Source organism: Gossypium hirsutum, chromosome A10 (assembly GCF_007990345.1).
Source record: "Gossypium hirsutum isolate 1008001.06 chromosome A10, Gossypium_hirsutum_v2.1, whole genome shotgun sequence".
Taxonomy (NCBI): domain Eukaryota; kingdom Viridiplantae; phylum Streptophyta; class Magnoliopsida; order Malvales; family Malvaceae; genus Gossypium; species Gossypium hirsutum.
In genome coordinates this window covers 76,213,780-76,238,148 of record NC_053433.1, presented here as the reverse complement: position 1 = coordinate 76,238,148, position 24,369 = coordinate 76,213,780, and the positions used below count along the sequence as shown (strand labels likewise).

General features: G+C 34.7%; 1 protein-coding gene and 1 pseudogene across 1 annotated transcript; one reads left to right on the top strand and one right to left on the bottom strand.

Annotated features, from left to right (window-relative positions):
• The first annotated feature begins 13,256 nt into the window (after nt 1–13,256).
• Nucleotides 13,257–15,214, top strand: LOC107903787 (probable aldo-keto reductase 2). Its single transcript, XM_016829950.2, has 4 exons — nt 13,257–13,753; nt 13,842–14,014; nt 14,107–14,209; nt 14,664–15,214. The coding sequence occupies exons 1-4, from the start codon at nt 13,334–13,336 to the stop codon at nt 14,997–14,999; spliced, it is 1,032 nt and encodes a 343-aa protein (XP_016685439.1). The 5' UTR covers nt 13,257–13,333; the 3' UTR covers nt 15,000–15,214.
• Nucleotides 15,215–15,646: 432 nt separating this feature from the next.
• On the bottom strand, nt 15,647–22,508 carry LOC107902318 (probable xyloglucan galactosyltransferase GT14; annotated as a pseudogene).
• Between the last annotated feature and the right edge of the window lie 1,861 nt (nt 22,509–24,369).

Below are 24,369 nucleotides of genomic sequence, written 5' to 3'. Positions count from 1 at the left end.
AAAAGATCATCATATTCATTTCAACTGTAACTGTCACACCATATTCATTTCAACTGTAACTGTCACACACAGACATCTTTACTACTCAATTATCATTTATCTGACTAATTCTATCATCATGAACCTCGCATTATTCCACTCACTGACGAAAACCAATTTGGGAAAAAAATTCAGCAAACACATACTTCAGACATCATATCTGAATAAGTCGATTAGCTGATATTAAATTTTTCTTTAACCGTGACATTGCTTAATCTCAATAATCCTTAGAACAATCTGATATTCTTCTAAAATTGTTTCCACTTTCCAAACTATTCTTATTTCTGTATGCATTACTAATTATTTCACCACCAAACTCCTTAGTTTCACATTTATGGACTTATTCCACATGATTCTCGTGACTTTTCGTTATAAAGCAACACTGGTAAGGGGGCAAGGTCGTAAAGCCTTTAATTTGACTCTCATAAGTACACACATATGACTTAGCATTCATCACCAACATCATAACATCACAATTACATAATTCACTTCAAGCTAATTAACATACATAGTTATGTTACACGAACTTTTTGGATTATCTTATTCAAACAAGTGTACATAAACACACATTCTGTTAATTTGAGTAAATTTACTTATTGAATTCATTTAATCAAATATGTTGGGCACATAACATCATATGCATGCCAAACAAACATGGATAGGCTTATCACCATATAAACTTTCATTTCATTCCACTTTTCACATTTCCTAACTTTTGTTATCTCATTTCGTACATTAACACATACATATCCTGAACTTCTATTCATACCTTTTTTCCAAATTTCGACACATCATAAGCACATTTCAATCATTTTAATATCATTATCAGCATTATCAAAAAAATAGTTGTATAGCTATTTTTTCAAAGTCGGGAGATATCACACTATCATGAGTATTAATATAGCATGTATAGCTAGACTCACATACACTATGTTAGTCCAAGAATCGACTAAACCATGACTCTGATACCACTAAATGTAACACCCCTTACCCGTATCTGATGCCAGGACAGGGTACGAGGCATTACCGGACATAAACATAACTATTCGTACAAAACTGAGACATGGATTTCAGTCCAAATTTAAAATTTTTCATTCACATGCATACTGTCCCTTATATGGGTCCTCGAGACCTAAAACATACAATGGGTGTGGTCCGGGACTAAATCGAGAACTTTCAGAACTTTCATATCACTTAGAAATTTTTTCCTCAAAACAAGAGTCACACGCCCGTGTGGGTAGGCCGTGTGGTCACACACGCCCGTGTGGCTTGGGACACACCCGTGTCCTAAACCTATGTAACTCTCTGTTTATGACATCATCAATCGAAATAGGGTCACAAAGCCAATTCACACGCCATGTGCTAAGCCAGTGTCCTTCACACGACTGAGACACACGGCCGTGTCTCTACGCGTGGGGCCAAGAAAATGGCTATTTACCAAGCCATTTTCCACCCTCAAATGCACACTCACATACACACTTTCAATGGAACTTAACATGGCATAATTAAGTTACCAACACAACCATAATTAAGGCTTAAACATATCAAAACAATTATTTACTGTTCATAACAAAACTGTCCACTTCAGTCATAGTCACTAAATTATTTATATCTTGAGCTACATAAATCTAAATTAAGATCCGCTTGATTTTTTTCGAAACTAGATTTAAATATATTCCTACCATAAAATTTCTAGAATTTATGGTCTAGCCAATAAGTACAGTTAATTCTTCAAAATTTGTCCCTATTCTGCTATTTGACAGCTTCGATCTTTCTTCACTAAAGATTAATTATCTCTTAGTACGGGATTCAGATGATGTTTCTGTTTGTTTCTATTGAAATTAGACTCATTAAGAAATTAAACATATAAGTTTAAACCCCCAAGTATTTTTATACAATTTTTAATGATTTTCCAAAGTCAGAACAAGGGAACCCGAAGTCATTCTGACCTTGTCTCACAAAAATTCAAATATCTCATAAAATAAATTCTTTTTCTTACGTTGTTTCTTCTATGTAAAAATAAACTCAATAATATTTAATTTCATATTTTATTCAACCTCTAATTCGATTTCTACAATTTTTGGTGATTTTTCAAAATTTTACTACTGCTATTGTCCAAAACTGTTTTAATGCTAATTTTACTCTTTCATGATTCCCTTGTACTAACTTTCCTTAACATACCATTATAAACCACATCACACAATGACATTGGCATAGGCATATGAGTAATTAATATGCTTGCAACCCATTAGCCAATATAAGCCAATTTATATGGCTACATACCAAATCAAATCCTTATTCATTACAAGCCAATACATTTGGCCATATCATAATGACACATACACAAAATGACTAAGTCCCTATACATGCCATACACTTAACATACTTACATTAACTTATACCCCAAATGATAGCTTGATAGTGTGATAGAATCTCCGATGATCTCCAACCCGAACTAGTTGAATAAACCTATGAGACGTGGGAAAGAAAGGGGGTAAGTTATATAGCTTAGTAAGTTCACATGCAAATAGAATCCAATTTAAACAAGCATTAATCATACATTTAACTTAATGAACATAAACTTGCACTTTATTATCAAATCACTTAAACTTATTCTTCATATATATTTATATATATTCTTACCACAAGTTCATCACATCCCATGATGTTCTCATGAGTTCGATATACATACTTGTGCCCACTTGCACATAACAACTTCTTTCTCGTCTTTGACGTATTCATCAAGATCACCATTGAACTTCTCTTTGAAACTACCCATTGAACTCTTGGAATATTATCGGATACACTGGAATCTCGCACCTAAGTGCCTCATATATAGCCAACGCTACCTCATATCACATATCACATGTTACTTGCTTCGAGCTCCTCACGAGTCTGCTCACACAGTCTGTCAGGTATCCGCAACACATGTCAAACTACCCCACCGTCGGTAATATACGTGAGACCAGTACCCGGATTCCAAAACATGTGTCACATACATCAAGAACTCAGACCACAACTCAATGAGTTCAGATGTCACAAATATCATGAACTCAGACCACAATTCAATGAGTACAGATCACAATAATTCCTAGTGACATGTCACTTGTATCTTAAAATATTCCTAAGTTTCAAACGAGATTCTTCGATACCATATTTCTGTCGAACTTGCTCATAATGTCGATTTCAATGCTCATAGCACCCATCACATATTCATGAAATAATCAAAGGATAATTCATGATAAAATTTAGGCAATAAACATATGATACAACATCATTTTAACTATGTATGTACTTGCCATACATGAAATATTAAAGCATTTAAAGTATGGTACATGTTGCATAATTTGCAAATGAACTTACCTCGACACCAAAATGGCAAAAAGGGACTTAACCGTTAATTTCTCGTTTTTCCCCCGTTCTAGGTCCGAACCTTGTTTTCTTTGATCTATAATATCACATTTAGTCTATTTATTAGTCATATTAGTCAATGTGATCCAAAAATCATACTATGGAAAAATTACATTTTTGCCCCAAAATTTGTCACATTTACACTTTTTTCCCTAGGCTCGTAAAATGATTCCCATTCAATTTATTTAACATACAAGCCTAGTCAAATAATTTTCATAACTAAAGCAGCCCACAATTTCCACTAAATCACACTTTTATGACAAATTTTATAACTTTTACAAATTAGTCCTTTTAGGCATTTTTACCGAAAACTACTTAGCAAAAGTTGTTTCTCCAACCATAAACATGCATAATCTACCATTGAACATCAAAATGCAGAAATTTATAGCATGGGTCAAACCTTAAACCTTCATCATAACTCAAATAAATGGTAGAAATAGGTAAATCTTCTTACGAGGATTTTAAAAACGTAAAAATCATTAAAAACGGGGCAAGAATGGACTTACAATCGAGCTTGGAAGATTGGAAAACCCTATCCATTGTTTCTTCATGTGAAATTCGGCCAAGGAAGAATATGGATATGAAATTTTGGCTTTTATTTTGTTTTTAATTCATTTTAATTACTAAATAACCAAAATGCCCCTAACTTAAAAATATTCTATTTCACCTATTTCATATCCATTTTTGTCTAACAAATTAACCAATGTTCTAATTATTATTTAAGGACCTCCAATATAAAAGTTCATAACAATTGGACACCTCTAGCTTATAGAACTCAAGTTTTGCACTTTTTACAATTTAGTCCTTTTGACTAAATTGAGCCCGAACGTCAAAATTTTCAAACGAAATTTTTAAAAAAATAATTTTTTGAAATCGTAGACCATAAAAATATAATAAAAATAAATTTTCTTAACCACTATTCTGACTAGGCCCAAAATCGGGCTGTTACAAAAATTGGACTGGCATATCACGACATGAAGATGTGTAAGTCTATGCAGTTGAGACCCATGGCATAATATGATAATGAGAATATTCATGGTAATGCCTTCGGTGAGATGTAAACCAGACTGGCAGCTCACGACATAAAGATATATATAAGACCATGCGGGAGAAACTCATGGCACATTCTTAGAAAGTCTGCGGAGACAGTAAATAAGTAACTCTATGTATGGCCTGATCTGCCAATCCTTAGTGGTGTATTTTGTATTGCCTTTGTGGTGAATCTTAAAATGTTTATGTGGCGTAACTGGTAATACCTGTGTGGCAGAATTTGGTTAACTGCCTTTGTCACAAGATCTGGGTAAGTTTTGAGATTTCTTCAATAGCTAATTCTATGATAAAGGTCTGATAAGTCTAAAGTTAACTTGGTTTGTTTAGTCTTGGGATAAAATTGAATGAGCTTTAAGGGGCTTTTTCTAAAAGAGAGTATGCATCTGTATTTCTAAAGAGGGAATTTGCCATAGTAGTATTGGATATTGGAGTATTTGTATTTATGAAAGGTTTAAGTGTTCGCTAGGCTGAGTTTGTCTACGCTATGTAGAGATGAAAATTGAGTTATCTAGTATTCGCCATATCTGAATGGTTTTCATGTCTCATTTAGAGGCCATCTGAAATCTAATTCGTTTATTAATTTGGGTATTCTCGTGTTATGTAACATAGGCGTCTGGAATTCTTCTGGATGATCTAGAACATTTCATCATCAGTATAAGTTTTATTTGGGGTTTATTCAATATATGATTTGATTAGTAGTCTGATAGTTATCAAATTCAGTATGAGAATCCGCCAAATGTAATATCAGTAGGGAGTTCATCGTAAAATATCAGTTAGTTTGCTTATCTGCCAAAGAATAATATCTGTGAATAACCATCTTTGGAAAAAATATTCAATATTTGTTTGAAGAAGAATCCGTTGAAAGTAGGCTCTGTATAGATATTCTTCTAAGAGGTACTTGTAACACCCCTCACCCGTATCCAACTTTGGGACAGGGTTCGAGGCGTACATTCACAAACATACAAAACCAGGTCACCAAATTTCGCCCAAAATTAAAATTTTCAAACACATGCATATCATCCTTTATACAGGCCTTCGAGGCCTAAAACATACATCGAGGCGGTTCGGGACAAAACTAAAAACATTCGATAAACTTTGGGCAACTTAATAAATTTTCTTGCTTTGGAGAATCACACACCCGTATGGGTAGGGCCGTGTGGTCACACACGCCCGTGTGGCTTGGGACACGCCCATGTCCTCAGCCCGTGTAACTCTCTGTTTTTTACGTTAGCAAAATAATTTATACCACACAGCCTGGCCACACGCTCGTGTACTAGGTCGTGTCCTCCACACGGTTGAGACACATGGCTGTGTCTCTGCCCGTGTAGCTAACGCTTAGGCTATTTTCCAAGCCTTATGTTGACCTTGTTTTTCCCCCATACTTTTACACATCATAGGCACAAATTATAACATCAATTTAATGTTTATTCAACCTTTGGTGAAATTCAATTACATAATTTGCATGTTGTCATACATGTGTTTATTACCCAACACTTAATCTCTACACATTCAACAATTTTCCATGTTCAATCATTATCATCTTACTACCATGCCACACATTCACTCCATGGCCACGACCATCTCGAATGGTCCTGGGGCATTCATCATGTACATGTGCCATATACTTCTCATACATAGTGAACAAGCATAATCACATAACCACATCACAAGACATTAACACATACCATGAACAAATAGGCTTACAAGCCAAAATCATTATAAGCCACATCTCATGGCTATATACAATGAATTAATATTAGCCAACATCTTGGCCAAAACATAAAAACACATATCAATAATTAAGTCCCTATACATGCCACTCACTTGAAGAAATTAAGTTTCAACAATACTCCAAAGATGGTAGCTTGATAATGTGAGGTTGCCTTCGACGATATCCAACCTTGAGCCGACCTGAGGACACTAGAAGAAATGGAAGGGGGAGTAAGCTTTACGCTTAGTAAGTCCATATGAAAATAATAAGCATTATAACAACATATTTCCTTAGGTAAAACAACTATAATTACACTTTTACTCATATTATGGTCAAGCTATCTACTCAAGTCATAGTCGATAAATTATTTATAACTCAAGCTACAAGACTCTAAATTAAGATCTATTAATTTTCCCTAAAACTAGACTCATATATCTTCTTACCATAAAATTTCCAGAATTTTTGGTCTATCCAATAAGTACAGTTTATTCTTTAAACTCTCCCCTATTTTGCTGTCTGACAGCTTCATCCTCTATCTACTAAAAATCAAATATCTCATAGTACGAGACTTGGATAATGTTCCTGTCTCTTTCTATTGAAAATAGACTTATTAAGGATTTCATTCATATTAATTTTAACTCATAATTATTTTTTAAAAATTTTTAGTAATTTTCCAAAGTTAAGATAGGGGAGTCTAGAATCACTCAGACTCTGTCTCACAAGAATTCAAATATCTCATAATAAAAAAATTATTTTGCTTACACCGTTTCCTTTATGTGAAACTAGACTCATTAAACTTTAATTTCATATATTATTCAGCCTCTAATTCGACTTTCACCATTTATGGAGATTTTTCAAAATCAGGCTATTATTGCTATTCAACACTATTTCGAAGCAAAATCACAATAGCTATCATAATTTCATTATCACATTTATCATGGACTCATTATTTCCTAAATCCCATATTCAATTACAAATGTAAGTTAACATGATATTGCAAAACAATTCATAACCATAAGCATTAGGATGGTTCGTCTTTCAAATCTTTTCACTTGTTCATCATGAATACACATACATATGCATGAATTCGCTTACTCATCATTTATCACATTTCAATAAGGCATCACTTATGAGTATAATGTACGTACCTGTACATATCTCTAGCATATCGATTAACTTTGCCTTTATCACCACGCCTATCTCGAGACTTTCATCGCGTTATTCATTATAATACCTATTGAAATCTCGATGGATAATCCATTTACCGTCAAGTCATACAAGTGATCATCTCAAGTACGCACTCCCGCGAACCTCACATCTTACGGTGGGATTACCAGTCCAGGCTAAATCCCCTATGATGACATATACTCAAATGAGATCGGATCTAAATTACCAGTCCAGGCTAAATTCAGATCATAATTGGATTACCTATCCGGGATAAATCCTTAATGCACACATTTTCTTCATGAGGCTCGATCACTCAAGGAACACCCGTCCGGGCTTGATCTTTTTCTATATTTGAGATCAACAGATTACCGGTCTGAGCTAAATCCATTTTTGCAACAGATGCAGGATCTCAAGTCATGTAAGCCATGGTTTATCCATCGGATTTCCCTTTTTATTCAACCGGGATTTTTCTCTTTTCATCAAGCATCTAATTATGCATAGCTTATCATGCAATGTACATCCAATTCAACACATTTCCATGTTTATTTAGACATTAGTCCATGAAATAAACATGGTATTGCATACAATTATATTTAGGCATTTATTACAATATATAATCTTTATATCAACTAAATAAATATCCATCACACAATGCTAATACATCAATTTAATTTCAAGTATGAATGATAATATCGCTGCATTATCATTGACATATGAACTTACCTCAGTTTCGAGTACGACTATTTATTTTGAGTTTGTGCTTAACCTTGTTCAACTTTGTTCTAATCTCGAATCTTATTTTCCTTGATCTATAATATCACATTTAGCCTACTAATTAGTCACATTATTCATATGGGTCCAAAAATCATATTTTTACAAATTTTCATTTTGACCCCTAAACTTTCACATATTTGCACTTTTGCCCCAAGGCTCGTAAAATGATTTTTATTCAATTTCCTTACATTTCAAGCCTAGACGAATCATTTTCATAACTATAAAAACCCCTAATTTCCACTAAATCACCCTTTTATGATTAATTTTACAATTTTTACAAAACGGTCCTTTTGGACGTTTTCATCAAAAACCACTCAGTAAAAGTCGTTTATTACACACCGAGCCTTCATACTCTACCATTAAACATCAAAATACATGCATATCATTCATGGGTAAATTTTTAAACACAAACACTAGCTCAAATAAATGGTAGAAATAGCTAGAACATGTTACCGGGACTTCAAAAATGAATAGAACGTTAAAAATAAAGCTCTGAATCACTTTCTATTGAGCTTGGAAGCTTGGCCAAACCCTAAACATGGCTGCTCTTGGTGCATTCGGCTGAATCAAGAAGAAAGGGACACATTTGGGTTTTAAAATTTGTCTTTTAATTCATTTTGCCCTTAAATGACCAAAATGCCTTTTTTACTATTCTTTCAAATTCTACCCAATCAAGGCCATTTTTTGTCTAAAAAATTATAAAATGGTCTAATTACCATTTAATGACCTCTCATTTATAATTTCATAACAATTAGACACCTCTAACATGTAGAACTCAACTTTTGCACTTTTTACAATTTAGTCCTTTTGACCAAATTGAGTGCCCAAACGTCGAAATTTTCGAACGAAATTTTCACGAAATCATTTCTTAAAATTGTATACCATAAAAATATAATAAAAATAAATTTTCTTACGTCAAATTTGTGGTCCCGAAAGCACTCTTCCGACTAGGCCCTAATTCGGAATGTTACATACCTTTGGTGTTCTAAGAATGAGTAAGATATATATCGTCTGGTAAGATCTAGATTCAGCCAAGGAGTGAAGCGAGAGTTGATACGTTAAGTATGAAAGTTGGCTTATATGTATATATTTGATATTAGAAAAGTATTCGGCAAAGAAAAGATGTAATCTGAAATTTTCAAGATGAGAAGTTCAACTAGAAAGGATCCAAGGTATTATGTGTTAAAACTCGCTAAGGTCGCGTGAACTTACAAGTGTTTGTTCATACTTCAGGTCTATTGTGAGAGTGGGTTTGCTAGGAGGGACCAAGCTAAGAATGCGTCAGTGAAACGGTAAGTTAGGTTATTATGCATACAGAGGACACTCTAGGTGTTAGGTGTGTGGTGTATAGTATACCATACCTTAAAAAACCTATTTTTAATAAAATTTTATGTTGTAACATTGTACACTAATTAATACCTTAATTTAATTATTTGATATTCTCTTTTATATTAAATAATAATTCAAAGCATGATAAAGTATGTTTAGATATAGTTTACGCATGTTGTATAAATTTTCTATTAAGTATTTTGTATTGTGACATCTAATATATGGATCCAGCGATTTGAGTTGAGTAGAGGACGTTACAAGCTTGGACTCTCCTAGACAGTTTGGGCTATCCAAGTTGGTTAGTTCTCTCCATTATTGGGTTAAGAAATGTTATGAAGCCCAATGAAACTAATTTGGGCGTCCAAAAGATGTACACTATTGGGCTTGACCTCGTCGGTCCAATGCTACAACATTGTTGCAACATTGAACATTAGCATGTGAACTTCAACTCTTTCATCCCTCCGAATCCATCAACCACCTTCATGGATGAAAGACTCATGTTTTAGCATATAAATCAACCAAAGTTCATTATTCCAACAACAGTTTTCAATTAGTCTTACTTACGAGAAATTAGAATAATTACAACAGGAATTGTTTCAACCACCCTGAACTTGAAATGAAAATGTAAGCTGAAAACTATTAAAATAACTCTATATTCTAGAGTTATTAAAGGGAAGTAAAGTTCCTCGTAATGGAGCCCAACTCCATAAGCCAGTGAACCCCAAGCACCACATCATACCCTTTCAAAGCCAATAACAAATTCATGACCTTGAGATTCCCATTGGACCCCCTAAACATTCCATTGGTAAACAAAAGACCTCCATTAGCCATAGTCACCTTTAAACTATACTGCTTCCAAACATGTATGTCCAACATCTTAGCCAATTTCACATCCAAGAAATTGCGAGTACTCCCTCAATCAATGAATACCACTGCTAAATGGTCAACAAACTTGGTTTTCACCCTCATGGTACCGCCCCTAAGAACCCTGCATAGCATGTAGAGAAATAGTAGGAGCCATAAAATCAGATGGCAAAGATACTCTCTTTCATTCACACAGTCTAAAAAAATCTTCATGATCACTTATTACCTATGGCTAGGCATGAACTTAGCCCCACACTAATAGTAGAGCCCCTTCTTTTTCCTATCTTGAATTTCAAAGAGAGAAGGTAACTTAGCCCTCGATCCACCACTCATAGAAAGAGCTTTAGCTAATGTCAATCCTTAACTGGAAACCTGACTTGCTACTGTTGGAGAAGAATTCTTAGCAATCCATGTACTAGGAAACAATGAACTAATCCTAAAAGGTGAAAAAGACTAAGAAGAAGTAACCCGCTCCTCTGATTAGCCAACAAAATAAAATCGACTTGCTTGGCCTTATGCAAACACTCAATTAAGTCCTTAAGTTTGAACAATCTAACATACTAACCTATCTCCAACTTCAAATTGTTAATAAAAAATACTACGGGCATACAATTCTAACAATTGTAACTGGATGAGAATACTTACAAAAGATTCGTAGTATTTATCTAATATTCTTTTCTACTTCAAGGAAACTAACTCAACAATTGGATCTTGGAACGTGTTAGGGGTAAACATTTCCTTCATCTAGTTAAAGTAAGAGTCATATTCCAACAATAAAACCCTTTCTTTTGTTGGCAATAAAAGTGATGCCAATATAAAGCTTTCCCTTATAGTTGAAGTATCACTATCCTAATTTTAGTAAACTCAAGCACAAATTCTCCCTCAAAATATTGCTCTATTTTATACCACCGTCCTCTTAAATAAGTCCCATCAAAGCGAGGACACTTCAACTTATGAGCTTTATTGACAACTTCACCCCGTTATCTAAGTCTAAAACTAACATATTCAACAACCACGCATCCACTAGCATCCCTAACAACCTCCTTAACAGGCAGACCTAGAAGAGCACCCAAAATGCCTTTGCTTCCATAGGGTGAATCACTCTCTGCATACCTTCCATAGAAGGCACTAACTTACTTAAATAATGTTCAAATAACCCTTTGATCTCCATTTGCAACTCAAACTTGATCTCAATCAAGATTTCATCATGCATCACTTACATTCGAGCATCAATTTGGTTCTCTAATTCTTAGTTTTCCTTTGAAGTGTGAGAAACATTATCACCACCAACCATAACCTGGCTCTAATACCAAAATGATGCGACCCAAAATAATTCACAAAGAAGGAAGGAGAAAGAAGAAGAGTGAAAACAATTGTGTGTGAGAGAAAGAGAGATGAGAGTTTTGGAATGATTTCTTTAGTTGGTAACAAAGTAACTACTCCTATCTTTAATACCCAATCACTGCATTTTACGTTTGTTAATACCTTTACAACCAATCGCTAAAGGGAAACGCATTGTTTCACTTAAACAATTCTATAACAAAAAAATAACAAATTTAACAAAAAATAACAACCAAAGCAAAATGCTACTATTTTGCTTATTCAATTATTTTGCTCATAACGCATCGATGGTGCCTATGTGTAGAGCTGAAATAAGCGCCTAAAACGACTGCAGGATGGTGGTTCTGGGTTAAAATAAAAAAAGTCCAAAGAGAAAACTATGTGGAGAAATAAATTTTTAATTTTTTATATAAAAATAATATATTATAAAATATTAAAAATATTCAACACTTTTTTTTTAATTTTCAATATGTTTAAATATTTCACAAGATATATTTTTGTTTATATATTATTTTTTAAAATATTTTTGAACTTTTATAAAAAAAATGTTTTTATGTACTTTTTATTTTGAAATTGTTATAATTATAATTTTTTTTAATTTTAAGATTATGACTAAATTAATTGAATATGCAAACATCGAGATAAAATTTTGTTGAATTTTTTAAAATTATGACCAAATTAATGGATTGTGTAAAATGTTAAAAGGCTATATTTCTATTATAATATTCAAAATAAGAAATGCTAACATTTCATCTAATGACCAAAAGTATTTTAAAAGTGAGGTGACTACAAAATGAAATTAAGCTAATAAGAGTGACTAAAACAACAAAATTTTAAAGTAGGTGACAAAAATAAAAATGCTTAAAACTTTGGGTGACTATTAGAGTTGTTCATAGGTTGGGCTACTCGTTCATGCCCGAAGACTCGTCCGAAATTGAGAGGGTTTGAATAAAAATATTAAACCTGAAAAATGAGTTTGAATAAAAAAATAGATCCGTTTAAAATATGAGTCAAGCTCGGGCTTGAACATTCAAGGCCCAAACCTGACCCGACCCATTTTTAGGTTTCTAATACTTTATATTATGTAATTTTCACATATTATGTAATTTAAAACACATTACAAAAATAAATTTATATTAAATATATAATACTACTCAAATATAAACATTAAAAACTTTAAATATATATAATTATTAAATATTAAAATAATATAATATAAATATTTAAAAAAATAAAAATAATATGAATGAACCTAAAATGAATTTGAGTTAGTCTTTGATAAATAAAAATACATTTAAATAAAATTTTATATTCAAATTTAAAGTCACTGAATTTAAATAAATATAAATATATTAATATTATGTATAGAATCAACTCATTCCAAATCGAACCCGGCATTAACACCTTAGTCCTTACCATAAAAATCTAAAGCGCAGGTGGTAAAAGACGGCACGGGTTGGCAGGGTATGTCAAAGTGTTGCATAGGCCCTCACGTCATTTGAGCTACTATAACATTGAGCGTTACGCCATCGGTTTCGAATTTACATCGTCTTTTTAAGTCTCTACCTATCACTTAGCCATCCATTCCATCCTTCCTCAACAACCCACACATACTCAAAACTATTCACCAGAGTTACCACTGAAAACATGGCCGCCACAAAGCTTGGGAGGATCAAGCTGGGTTCTCAGGGCCTGGAAGTGTCGGCACAAGGCCTTGGATGCATGGGGATGTCAGCTTTCTATGGTCCTCCAAAGCCTGAACCCGACATGATAGCTCTCATCCACCATGCTATTAACTCTGGAGTTACCTTTCTTGACACCTCTGATGTTTACGGTCCACATACCAATGAAATCCTTCTTGGTAAGGCCCTAAAAGATGGTGTAAGAAACAAGGTTGAGTTGGCTACTAAGTTCGGTATCGATTATACTGATGGGAAAAGGGAAATCCGGGGTGACCCTGTTTATGTAAGGGCTGCTTGTGAAGGTAGCTTGAAACGTCTTGGTGTTGATTGCATTGATCTTTATTATCAGCATCGGGTGGATACAAGGGTTCCCATTGAAGTCACGGTTTGTTTTTGTGTTTAACTTTTGTCCTTTGCCTTACTTTTTCTTCTATTGTTGTGATCTGTATTATGGATTGTTTTTAAATAACCAGATTGGAGAACTGAAGAAATTAGTTGAAGAAGGTAAAGTGAAGTACATAGGTTTATCCGAGGCTTCTGCATCGACCATTAGGAGGGCTCATGCGGTTCATCCAATAACTGCTGTGCAATTGGAGTGGTCATTGTGGTCTAGGGATGTTGAGGCTGACATAATTCCTACTTGCAGGTTGTTTATCAATAAGGGACTTACCAAATTTTGTTGAAAAAGTTACTGATTTGGGTTTCTTTATTTTGATGTGATTCTTTTGAATTTCTCAGGGAACTTGGGATTGGCATTGTTGCTTACAGTCCTCTGGGGAGAGGGTTCTTTTCATCTGGCCCCAAAATGATGGAAACTTTGTCCGAAGGTGACTTTAGAAAGGTTTGTTCTTTGTAACTGTGTTTCACAATTGCATATTTGTTCATAAGAAGAATGATTTATCTGTTACTTTTTGGCATATCTAATTTCATGTTCTTGGTAGATTGTCCTAATTGATACATGTGAATCAGATAGAATCTACAGTAATACTGACATAACAATCTTTAAGAGCTTCCAGGCATGATGGCTACTATTTTTCTTAATGCTTAAAATGTTCTGCAATATTCTCCTCTTTCCAGGCAGAGGGCTAACCATAATATTTTTGTCCCTAAATATGGTCCCTCCCTTGAGTTTTGCTAGGCTGCAAATATCTCTTTAGAGTTTCTTTTATAGGTTTAAAACAAAATTTGAGTGAAGGCTTTCTAAAATGTCTTGAATTATGAATCTGTGTTATTTACAGAGAAAGGGCTGGTGCTGGTATGAGATAATCATTTGAATGAATTTTCATTTGTTGCAGTATCTCCCAAGGTTCCAGCCAGAAAATCTGGAGCATAACAAACGCCTGTACGAGCGAGTTAATGAGATAGCAGTGAAGAAGGGATGCACCCCATCACAACTTGCATTGGCCTGGGTCCATCACCAAGGGAACGATGTCTGTCCCATTCCTGGAACTACCAAGATCGAAAACTTCAATCAGAACATTGGAGCTTTGTCCGTGAAATTAACACCCGAAGAGATGGCAGAGCTAGAATCCATTGCTTCAGCAGGTTCAGTGAAGGGAGACCGATATGGTGGCACTATCGCAACCTACTATGAATCGGATACTCCTCCCTTGTCTTCATGGAAACCTTAAATCAGAGCATACTAGTTCAAATCAATACAATCTTTAAGGTGAGTTATGAACCTAATGTAAGGCCCCTACTTTGTTTTTAGAATAAATTTTCTGTGAGATTTAATAATAAAAGGGCTTTTGGTGATAGGTTGTGCAAGCTTGGTTGTAGCTATATCTACGTTTGTAATATGTTGAGAATGTCGATTCCAGGTTAATAAAGCAAAAGTTTCTATCAAGTTGCAACTTGCATGATAATACTTACATATATTATTCGTATTTTTGTTCTTTTACACATGTCTAGCATTTCTGTTCGAAATCATTTAAAAAATAGTTAAATACATAAATATCAATATTCAATGTTCATGTGGATAATACAAATGATGATTTTTCCCCTAATACCTCTTCTCAATTGCCTGGCAAATCGATTAAATATTGGCTGGATCTTTTCTTCCTCATTTAGATATTCTATCTCATATAAGGAAGAAATCTTAAAATAATGTTAAAAACGTAAAGCATGTTTGGATATTTGAATCTATCATCAGCAAAAGAAAAATAAGATGTATTCAAATAATATGAGTAATATCTGCGTGTGCTAAAAACGAAAATTATAATTATTGAAAGATTTCTGATTATTTTAAAAGAAATTTTTGAAATGTAATCTACTTGAAATCGTTAAACCTCTCAACACATTCTATTTATTATCTTCAGCGGAGATTTTAACTTCCAACTTTAATATAGAATCCATGCAATCATCATTAGTTTTCTTAGGCTGATAATGAATGTAAAGAAGAAACCATTTACCTAACCAACAAGTGTTAGGTGGATACATAGGTTCGGACTTTGAAGGAAAAGAAATAAAACAATGGGAAATCTTATCAGGAGATTATAAATAAGCAATGAATTAATGTTTGCGTAAGTTTTGTATTTGTAAGCTGATCTTCGTTCTTTAAAATAATTGCTCCAATGGAGGGTCTCCCATTATTCCAGATAATTTCAACTTCCAACAGTTCCATGCTGCAAATCCAACACTGGGATCCTTTTCTTCCTTCGCATCTTTCTTAACTTTTTCAACTCTCTTACAGCGATTTCAAGTGCATCCTCAATTCCAGACTTGGGGTCTCCATATCACCTTTGGGATTAGCTTTACAACTTCTTTTCTCATAGCTACCACTCGATCCTCCGGAAATCGAGACAGGCTCTCTGTTGTGCGGAAGCGTGTGAAAGAGTAAAATTATTGTACTAAAAAATCACACTAAGTTCAATTCCCAGGAAAGAGAGGTGGATCACGAGGATCACTTAAGTACCAAGTCTTTCCTAGCCAGAATATCCCTCTATCGTAATTTAATAGCACAATAAATCACTACAATCAAATTCACAAAATATGAACAATAAATAGTAAAGAACACCAGAATTTTAACGAGGTTCGGCAAATCTTGCCTACGTCCTCGGGCACTACCAAATATATTTCACTCCAAAAATACAAGTGAAACTTTACAAATAGGGAGAGAGAAACAATGCCTTAAGTAGAGAATGGCAAATGTGGGATGATGAGAATGAGCAATGGTTGGCCTATTTATAGTTGAGATTCAAGGGCCACCTTGCAAAGTCACTATTCACTTAGGGACCAAAAATTGCTATTTTCCCATGCCCAACACTAAATAAATATTTGGTGCCCATAACTTTGACCTTTCCAAAGTATGGGTAGGTATGGGAAAGGTATGGGCAAGGTATGGGGTATATTCTAATAATCTCCACCTTGAAGATTTGATTAGGATAATCTTATCTTCACACAATTCTTTTTGCCTTTGACAACAATACTTGATAGTGCCTTCTTCGACTGTTAAACTTGCAGGATATTGATCAAGTTCAAACAATGTTCGAACTTGGTTGCTGTTACCACATTGGTCATCATATCTGCGGGATTATCTGCAGTCTTGATCTTCTGAAGACAAATTTTCCCCTCTTCAATAATTTCCCGCACAAAATGGAATCGTACGTCGATATGTTTTGTACGTGCATGATAGACTTGATTCTTTGCTAAATGAATAGCACTTTGACTATCACAATACACGTTAATATGCTCCTGAACCAACCCCAAGGTTTTAGTCATACCTTGTAACCAAATAGCCTCCTTTACAGCCTCTGTTACAGCCATGTACTCGGCTTCTGTGGTTGACAACGCAACTGTAGACTGTAGTGTAGACTTCCAACTTATTGGTCCTCCAGCAAGTGTAAACACATAACCGGTGGTTGATCTTCGCTTGTCCAAATCACCGGCATAGTCAGAATCAACGTACCCAATAACACCTTTACCAAGTGTATTATCCTGCTTGAACAGTAATCCAACATCCACGGTCTTCTGAATATACCGTAGAATCCATTTCACAGCTTGCCAATGTCCTTTTCCAGGATTATGCATATACCTGCTCACTATACTAACTGCCTGTGAAATGTCGGGTCTTGTACACACCATTGCATACATCAAGCTACCCACTACATTAGAATACGGAACTTGCAACATGTATTCTCGTTCCGTATTCGTCGAAGGAGATAGTTGTGCAGAAAGCTTGAAATGAGAAGCCAACGGGGTACTTACAGGTTTGGTCTGCTCGTTCATGCCAAACTGCTGTAGTACTTTCTTCAAATACTTCTTCTGAGACAAGCTAACTCTGCCATGAGCTCTATCTCTACATATTTCCATGCCAAGAATCTTCTTAGCTTCACCTAGATCTTTCATCTCAAACTCGAGATTGAGTTGAGTCTTCAATCTCTCAATCTCAACTTTGCTCTTAGATGCTATCAGCATATCATCAACATATAAGAGCAAGTATATGAAAGTTCCTTCTTGTAGCTTCTGAAAATATACGCAATGATCAAATTTACTTCTTGTGTACCTTTGCCCTTTCATGAACTGATCAAATCGCTTGTACCACTGCCTCGGAGATTGCTTCAATCCATAAAGCGACTTTGTCAATTTGCAAACCCAATTTTCTTTTCCAGCAACCTTGAATCCATCTGGCTGAGTCATATAGATTTCCTCTTCCAAATCACCGTGTAAAAACGCGGTCTTCACATCAAGCTGAACTAGTTCAAGATCATATTGCGCAACCAAGGCTAGCAAAATCCGAATAGACGAATGCTTCACAACTGGAGAAAACACTTCATTGCAGTCTATTCCTTCTTTCTGAGCGTAACCCTTTGCTACCAATCTAGCCTTGTATCGAATTTCATTTTTACCAGGAAATCCTTCCTTCTTTGCATATACCCATTTGCATCCAATTGCCTTCTTTCCCTTGGGCAGTCTCACCAACTCCCAAGTCCTATTTTTATGAAGAGACTGCATTTCTTCATTCATAGCTTGCTTCCACTTTACACCATCAGAGTTACTTATTGCTTCTGTGTAAGTGGAAGGAACATCATCATCTGCAATTGGAAGTGCATAGGCCACCATATCGTCAAAGCGAGCAGGCTTACGAATCTCTCTTCTTGGCCTCCTATATGCAATTGAATCTTGTTGCTGTAGAAGTTCTTGGGTCGAAACTTCTTCATCATTTGTTCTTTCAATATTAGCTGGATCATCATTAACCTTTTCAAACTCCACCTGCTGTAAAGTACTACTGGTTTTGTCATCCTTTTGTGAATCCTCGTTCTTCATCATGGTTGATTCATCAAAAGTTACATCTCTACTGAAAACAATCTTCCTTGTATCAGGACACCAGAGACGGTATCCTTTTACACCACCAGTTATACCCATGAATAATGCTTTCTTTGCTCTTGGGTCTAACTTAGATTCTTTTACATGATAATATGCAGTGGAACCAAAAACATGTAAAGAATCATAATCAGTAGCAGGTTTACCAGTCCACATCTCCATCAGAGTTTTTCCATTTATTGCAGCTGATGGCAATCGGTTAATTAGATGGCACGCATATGTAACTGCCTCAGCCCAAAATTCCTTGCCCAATCCAGCATTGGACAACATACATCGAACTTTCTCCAGTATAGTCCGATTCATGCGTTCTGCCACCCCATTTTGCTGTGGTGTATCCCGAACAGTGAAGTGTCGCACAATGCCCTCATCTTGGCATACTTGTAGAAATGGATCGTTTTTGTACTCAGTACCATTATCTGATCGAAGTCGTTTGACCTTTCGACCAGTCTGAGTCTCCACCATCTTCTTCCATTTCAGAAATGCATCCAAAACTTCACTTTTTCTTTTCATTAGATACACCCATACTTTTCTTGAATAATCATCAAGAAAAGTGACAAAATAGTGCATACCTCCCAAAGAAGCCACTTTGGTAGGTCCCCACACATCACTGTGAACATAGTCCAGAATTCCTTTCGTATTGTGAATTGCTGAACCAAATTTTACCCTCGTCTGCTTGCCCAGAACACAATGTTCACAAAATTCCAATTTGCAAGAATTTGCACCTTTCAACAAGCCTTGCTTCGCCAAAGTCTGCAAAGCTTTTTCACCAGCATGTCCCAATCGCCTATGCCATAACCTGGTAGCCTCTGAATCTGCATCTTTCGCAGAAGCTGTTGATGTTGATCCAATAACTGTACTTCCATTTAAATAGTACAAGTTATTTCTTCTAGTGCCTTTCATCACCGTCAATACCCCAGCTACTACCTTTAGTAATCCATCTCTCAAAGTGATTGTGAGCCCTTTAGATTCTAGGGCCCCTAATGAGATGAGATTTTTCTTCAAGCTGGGTACATAGCGAACATCTGTCAGGACTTGGATTGAGCCGTCATGGTTCTTCAATTTGATTGTACCTACACCCATTGTCTTACAGGCACTATCATTGCCCATAAAACAACTCCACCTTCTAGTTCTTCAAGACTAGAAAACCAGTCCTTATTAGGACACATATGGTAAGTACATCCCGAATCCAAAATATCCACTCATCCGTTTGACATGCCATTGCCATGCCAACCAAGCTAAAGTCTGACTCCTCATCATGCTCCGCTACACATGCATTAGAAATAGACTTGCCCTTTTGTAACTTAGGACAATTCTTTTTCCAATGCCCTTTCTCACGACAAAAGGCACATTCATCTTTGGCGGGTCTCCCTTTGGACTTACCCCTTCTACCAGGTTTGCTGCTGTGTGAACGACCTCTTACTGTTAAGACTTCTGCAATTGTATCTCTGTGATCTCTTTTATCTTTCTTCCGAGTCTCAGATCTATACAACGCACTACAAACTGCATCAAATGTGATTGTGTCCTTCCCATGAAGCAATGTGGTGGTAAGATGATCATATTCATCAGGAAGGGAATTCAACAACAATAATGCCTTGTCTTCATCTTCAAATTTCTCATCCAAATTTAGCAAGTCTGCTAAAATTTTATTGAATGAGTTCACATGGTCATTCATCGACATACCGGGTGCATACGTGAACCGAAAAAGTTTCTTTTTCATATAAAGCCTATTTTCAAGACTTTTCGTTAGAAACTTTTCTTCTAATGTATCCCACAGCTTCTTCGCTGATGTCTCCCTCATGACGGAGTACTTCTGCTCTTTGGCCAAACATAGGCGGATTGTACCACACGCCTGTCTATTGATCTTGGCCCACTCCTTGTCATCCATCTTGTCAGGTTTTTCTTCAAGGGCTATATCCAGCTCTTGCTGACATAAGACATCCAGGATCTCACACTGCCACATACCAAAATTATTGGTACCGTCAAATTTCTCTACTTCAAATTTTGCATTTGTCACAGTAGTCCTTGCTGATGACGATGCTGCTGCCATTTTTCTCCTCAATCCCAACTACTGTATACGTGAACAGTACCGTATACGTGAATAGTGCCGTATATGTGAATAGTACTGTATACGTGAATAGTGCCGTATACGTGAATAGTACCGTAAACGGTCGTATTCCCCAAGTACGAATTTGGCTCTGATACCAATTGTTGCGCGGAAGCGTGTGAAAGAGTAAAATTATTGTACTAAAAAATCACACTAAGTTCAATTCCCAGGAAAGAGAGGTGGATCACGAGGATCACTTAAGTACCAAGTCTTTCCTAGCCAGAATATCCCTCTATCGTAATTTAATAGCACAATAAATCACTACAATCAAATTCACAAAATATGAACAATAAATAGTAAAGAACACCAGAATTTTAACGAGGTTCGGCAAATCTTGCCTACGTCCTCGGGCACTACCAAATATATTTCACTCCAAAAATACAAGTGAAACTTTACAAATAGGGAGAGAGAAACAATGCCTTAAGTAGAGAATGGCAAATGTGGGATGATGAGAATGAGCAATGGTTGGCCTATTTATAGTTGAGATTCAAGGGCCACCTTGCAAAGTCACTATTCACTTAGGGACCAAAAATTGCTATTTTCCCATGCCCAACACTAAATAAATATTTGGTGCCCATAACTTTGACCTTTCCAAAGTATGGGTAGGTATGGGAAAGGTATGGGCAAGGTATGGGGTATATTCTAATACTCTCATTTATGCTCACACTGCCATGTTTGATGTCATTTGCAGGAATGTACACCGAGTAGCTGGTGTAATTCTTTGGGAAGTACCATATATATTGTGCATATGCAGAATAAGGATGGAAAAATACGGGAATGCAGCCTGCCAGGATCGAATTGAACATCGAACACATAGTGTATGAGTCCCCCGGAGGATGCAAACAGAAGACCGAGTTGCGAAACACCTTGAGTACTTGAACTGGAGTGCCACACTTGTTTGCACTGGAGTTGCAATCGAGCAACTTGCATGTGTTTTTTGACGTTAAACATTTGTTGATAATCTGGATACGGATCGAGTCATTCATGGTTGGATGTGGAGCACTGGCAAAATAGAACAGGTATCGCCTTTTCCGACTCCTCACTTGTTTCTGCCAATGGATTACGTCGATGTAGGTTGATGGACGAAAGTAAGTCGGATATGGTACGGAAAATTCATTGCAATAAGAGCTTGTTTCTGTAGATAACATTGTCATATTCATTGATTCAGGCAATGGCATAAGCTTGTTCCCCCCCAATTCTGTTGATTTCCAGATCGTCTACGAAAATACCAAGCAATCCTCCCTGCAACGAAGAAATGGTCTTGACCCCATAACCGCTTCCATTCAGCTCGGTTTCGAAGCCAGTCGACGATATCATAAGGCAAACAATCTCTTACAGTTGTGTTATAGTCCCAAAGATAACGACCAACATCGAGGCCAGCATAGAAGGGTACGAAAACAGCTGAAGCCATCGATGAATTATTGGTTAAACACTTGTATTGTTTCATCCTGTTATGGAAAATAACTTCAAGCAAAAACTGGTTTGTTTCAAACTAATTCATATCAGATAAATCACCTTGGGGGGTTTCAATCCTAGGGCCAAACCCCGAATTCATAATCGACGAACACATATCGAACCACTTATTAAGTGTTCGAGAATCTTTTAGCGAATCAGAATTGAATCTACTCGGAAGACGATGAACATACATGTATTTACCTGAACATGGATTATCTCTTTTCCCATCAATGGGAAAATTCTGGGAATCTTTGTCCATGGTAAAGGTATGAAGTAAAAAGGGGACTTCATTGTTGACATGAGATAGACCTGAATAATCCAAGCAAAACAAAACAGAAAACAATGGAAACAAGAATAGCAAACCAGAGTTGATTGCTTTGCTTCACCATTTTTTGCTCATAGCCATAAACAAAAACAAAGCTGAATTAGATTGCTTGTGAAACGAGAAAGAAAAAATGTAATAGGATATCAGTCAGTGCTATATTACTTATGATCTAAGGAAGATATTAAAAGGTTAAACTCCATAGCAAGGTTGATTCCATTGATGGAAACTTCAAACCCCACGTATGAATATCCTGTTGATTGCATATACCAAAGTAGTTATTACAATTTACAACTTGTAATTCGTGTTCATATATTTCTATTTGTGGTAATTGTATTTAATTTACTATGTATTATATAAATTTTGAATATCACTACACAAAAATTTAAAAAAAATTTAATGCTTTTATTTTAATTTATCAAAATTTGAACCTTGTATTTAAAAAAAAACTTTAATCATTTTTTAATAAATTCATAAATTTGAATTTTTTTTTTAATTTCGTGGATATAAAGTGTTGATTATTTTGATATCAAGGTAAAATTTTAACAATAAGTTATTAGATTTTATAAAATTCAATAACCAAATTTTGATAAATTAAAATATACCAACTTCTCGGTTCTTCTTTTAAAAGGAATTTCTCAATTTTGTAAAAAAAAAAGAATATTAATGTCATCTCATGCTTTTATTTTTTCTTATTATTATTTCATATTATATTTATGTAGTGTAATCATATTGCATATGGTGAGTTTTATCAACAATTGATATGTTTCTTTACACTTTCTGTAAAGTTAAATTAAATGACTCACCACCATTTATTTTGATCTTTTATCACTTAGGATTTCATAATTTAATTTTAAGGACTAAATAACTACTATGGTGCGGGTAATTCCATTTTACTCTTTTTTTTCCCCTTAAACAAAATGATTAAATCTAGCAAATTTGCTATGGGATTAATTTCGGTAGGATTAAGAAAATGATAATAGCAAATTTAATTATTGTATCAAAGAAGTTAATATTAATAGTGGATATGTTGTTATGGATAAAAACCATCTCAAGGAGTCATGATATTTTGTTTTGGTTCAAGTTGTAATTTTATATGGAATATTAGATGCTATACGTTTATTTTTCTTATAAAGGGTAGCGTTTCGAGTTATTCAAGGATTAAATTTTGTAACGATGTTAATTGAAGATTTGAATATAAGTCATTTTTGTCATTAGGATTGATGCCAATAGAAGACTTGATTACAAATATTTAGTCATTCTATCTGTGATTAAAGCGTCCATTTGGATAGTGGTGATAAAATGTATGTTCGGATTCAAACTCAGTAATAGCGATAAGATTAAAATAAAAAATAACCATTAAGGACAACCAATTAAAATCTATGTATATATTTTTTTTATGGAAGAATGTATATAATAAATTATCAAAACTTGTTAAAAAGTATATTTGAATTAAATAATAAAATAAAATTTATACTATGTTTGACATAAGTGTTCAACTAGTTTGTGAAAATGAATATTAATGAAATGTTAGATTGAATTGATAAATTATTTATATATTTAATACTTATTATGTTATATAGTTATTTAAGTATTTTTAATTAGTTAACTATTTATCTTATATATATATATACACTTCTATATTATTCTGAATAAAATGTAAATATATATTTAAACAATTCAAAATTTTAAAATAAAAATATTGTATAATAATTATAAAAAAGATTGAAAGAAAATGGTACAGCTGCAACTTCCATCATTGAAGTTCAGAGTTGAATGAATAAAACAAACTAAAAAC

Excerpts from the sequence above, each read along its gene's own strand:
- LOC107903787 (XM_016829950.2), top strand. The coding sequence starts at position 13,334 with ATGGCCGCCACAAAGCTTGGGAGGATCAAGCTGGGTTCTCAGGGCCTG. Across the intron at positions 14,015-14,106 it reads GACATAATTCCTACTTGCAG|GGAACTTGGGATTGGCATTG; the intron begins GTTGTTTATCAA and ends TGAATTTCTCAG. Across the intron at positions 14,210-14,663 it reads CCGAAGGTGACTTTAGAAAG|TATCTCCCAAGGTTCCAGCC; the intron begins GTTTGTTCTTTG and ends CATTTGTTGCAG.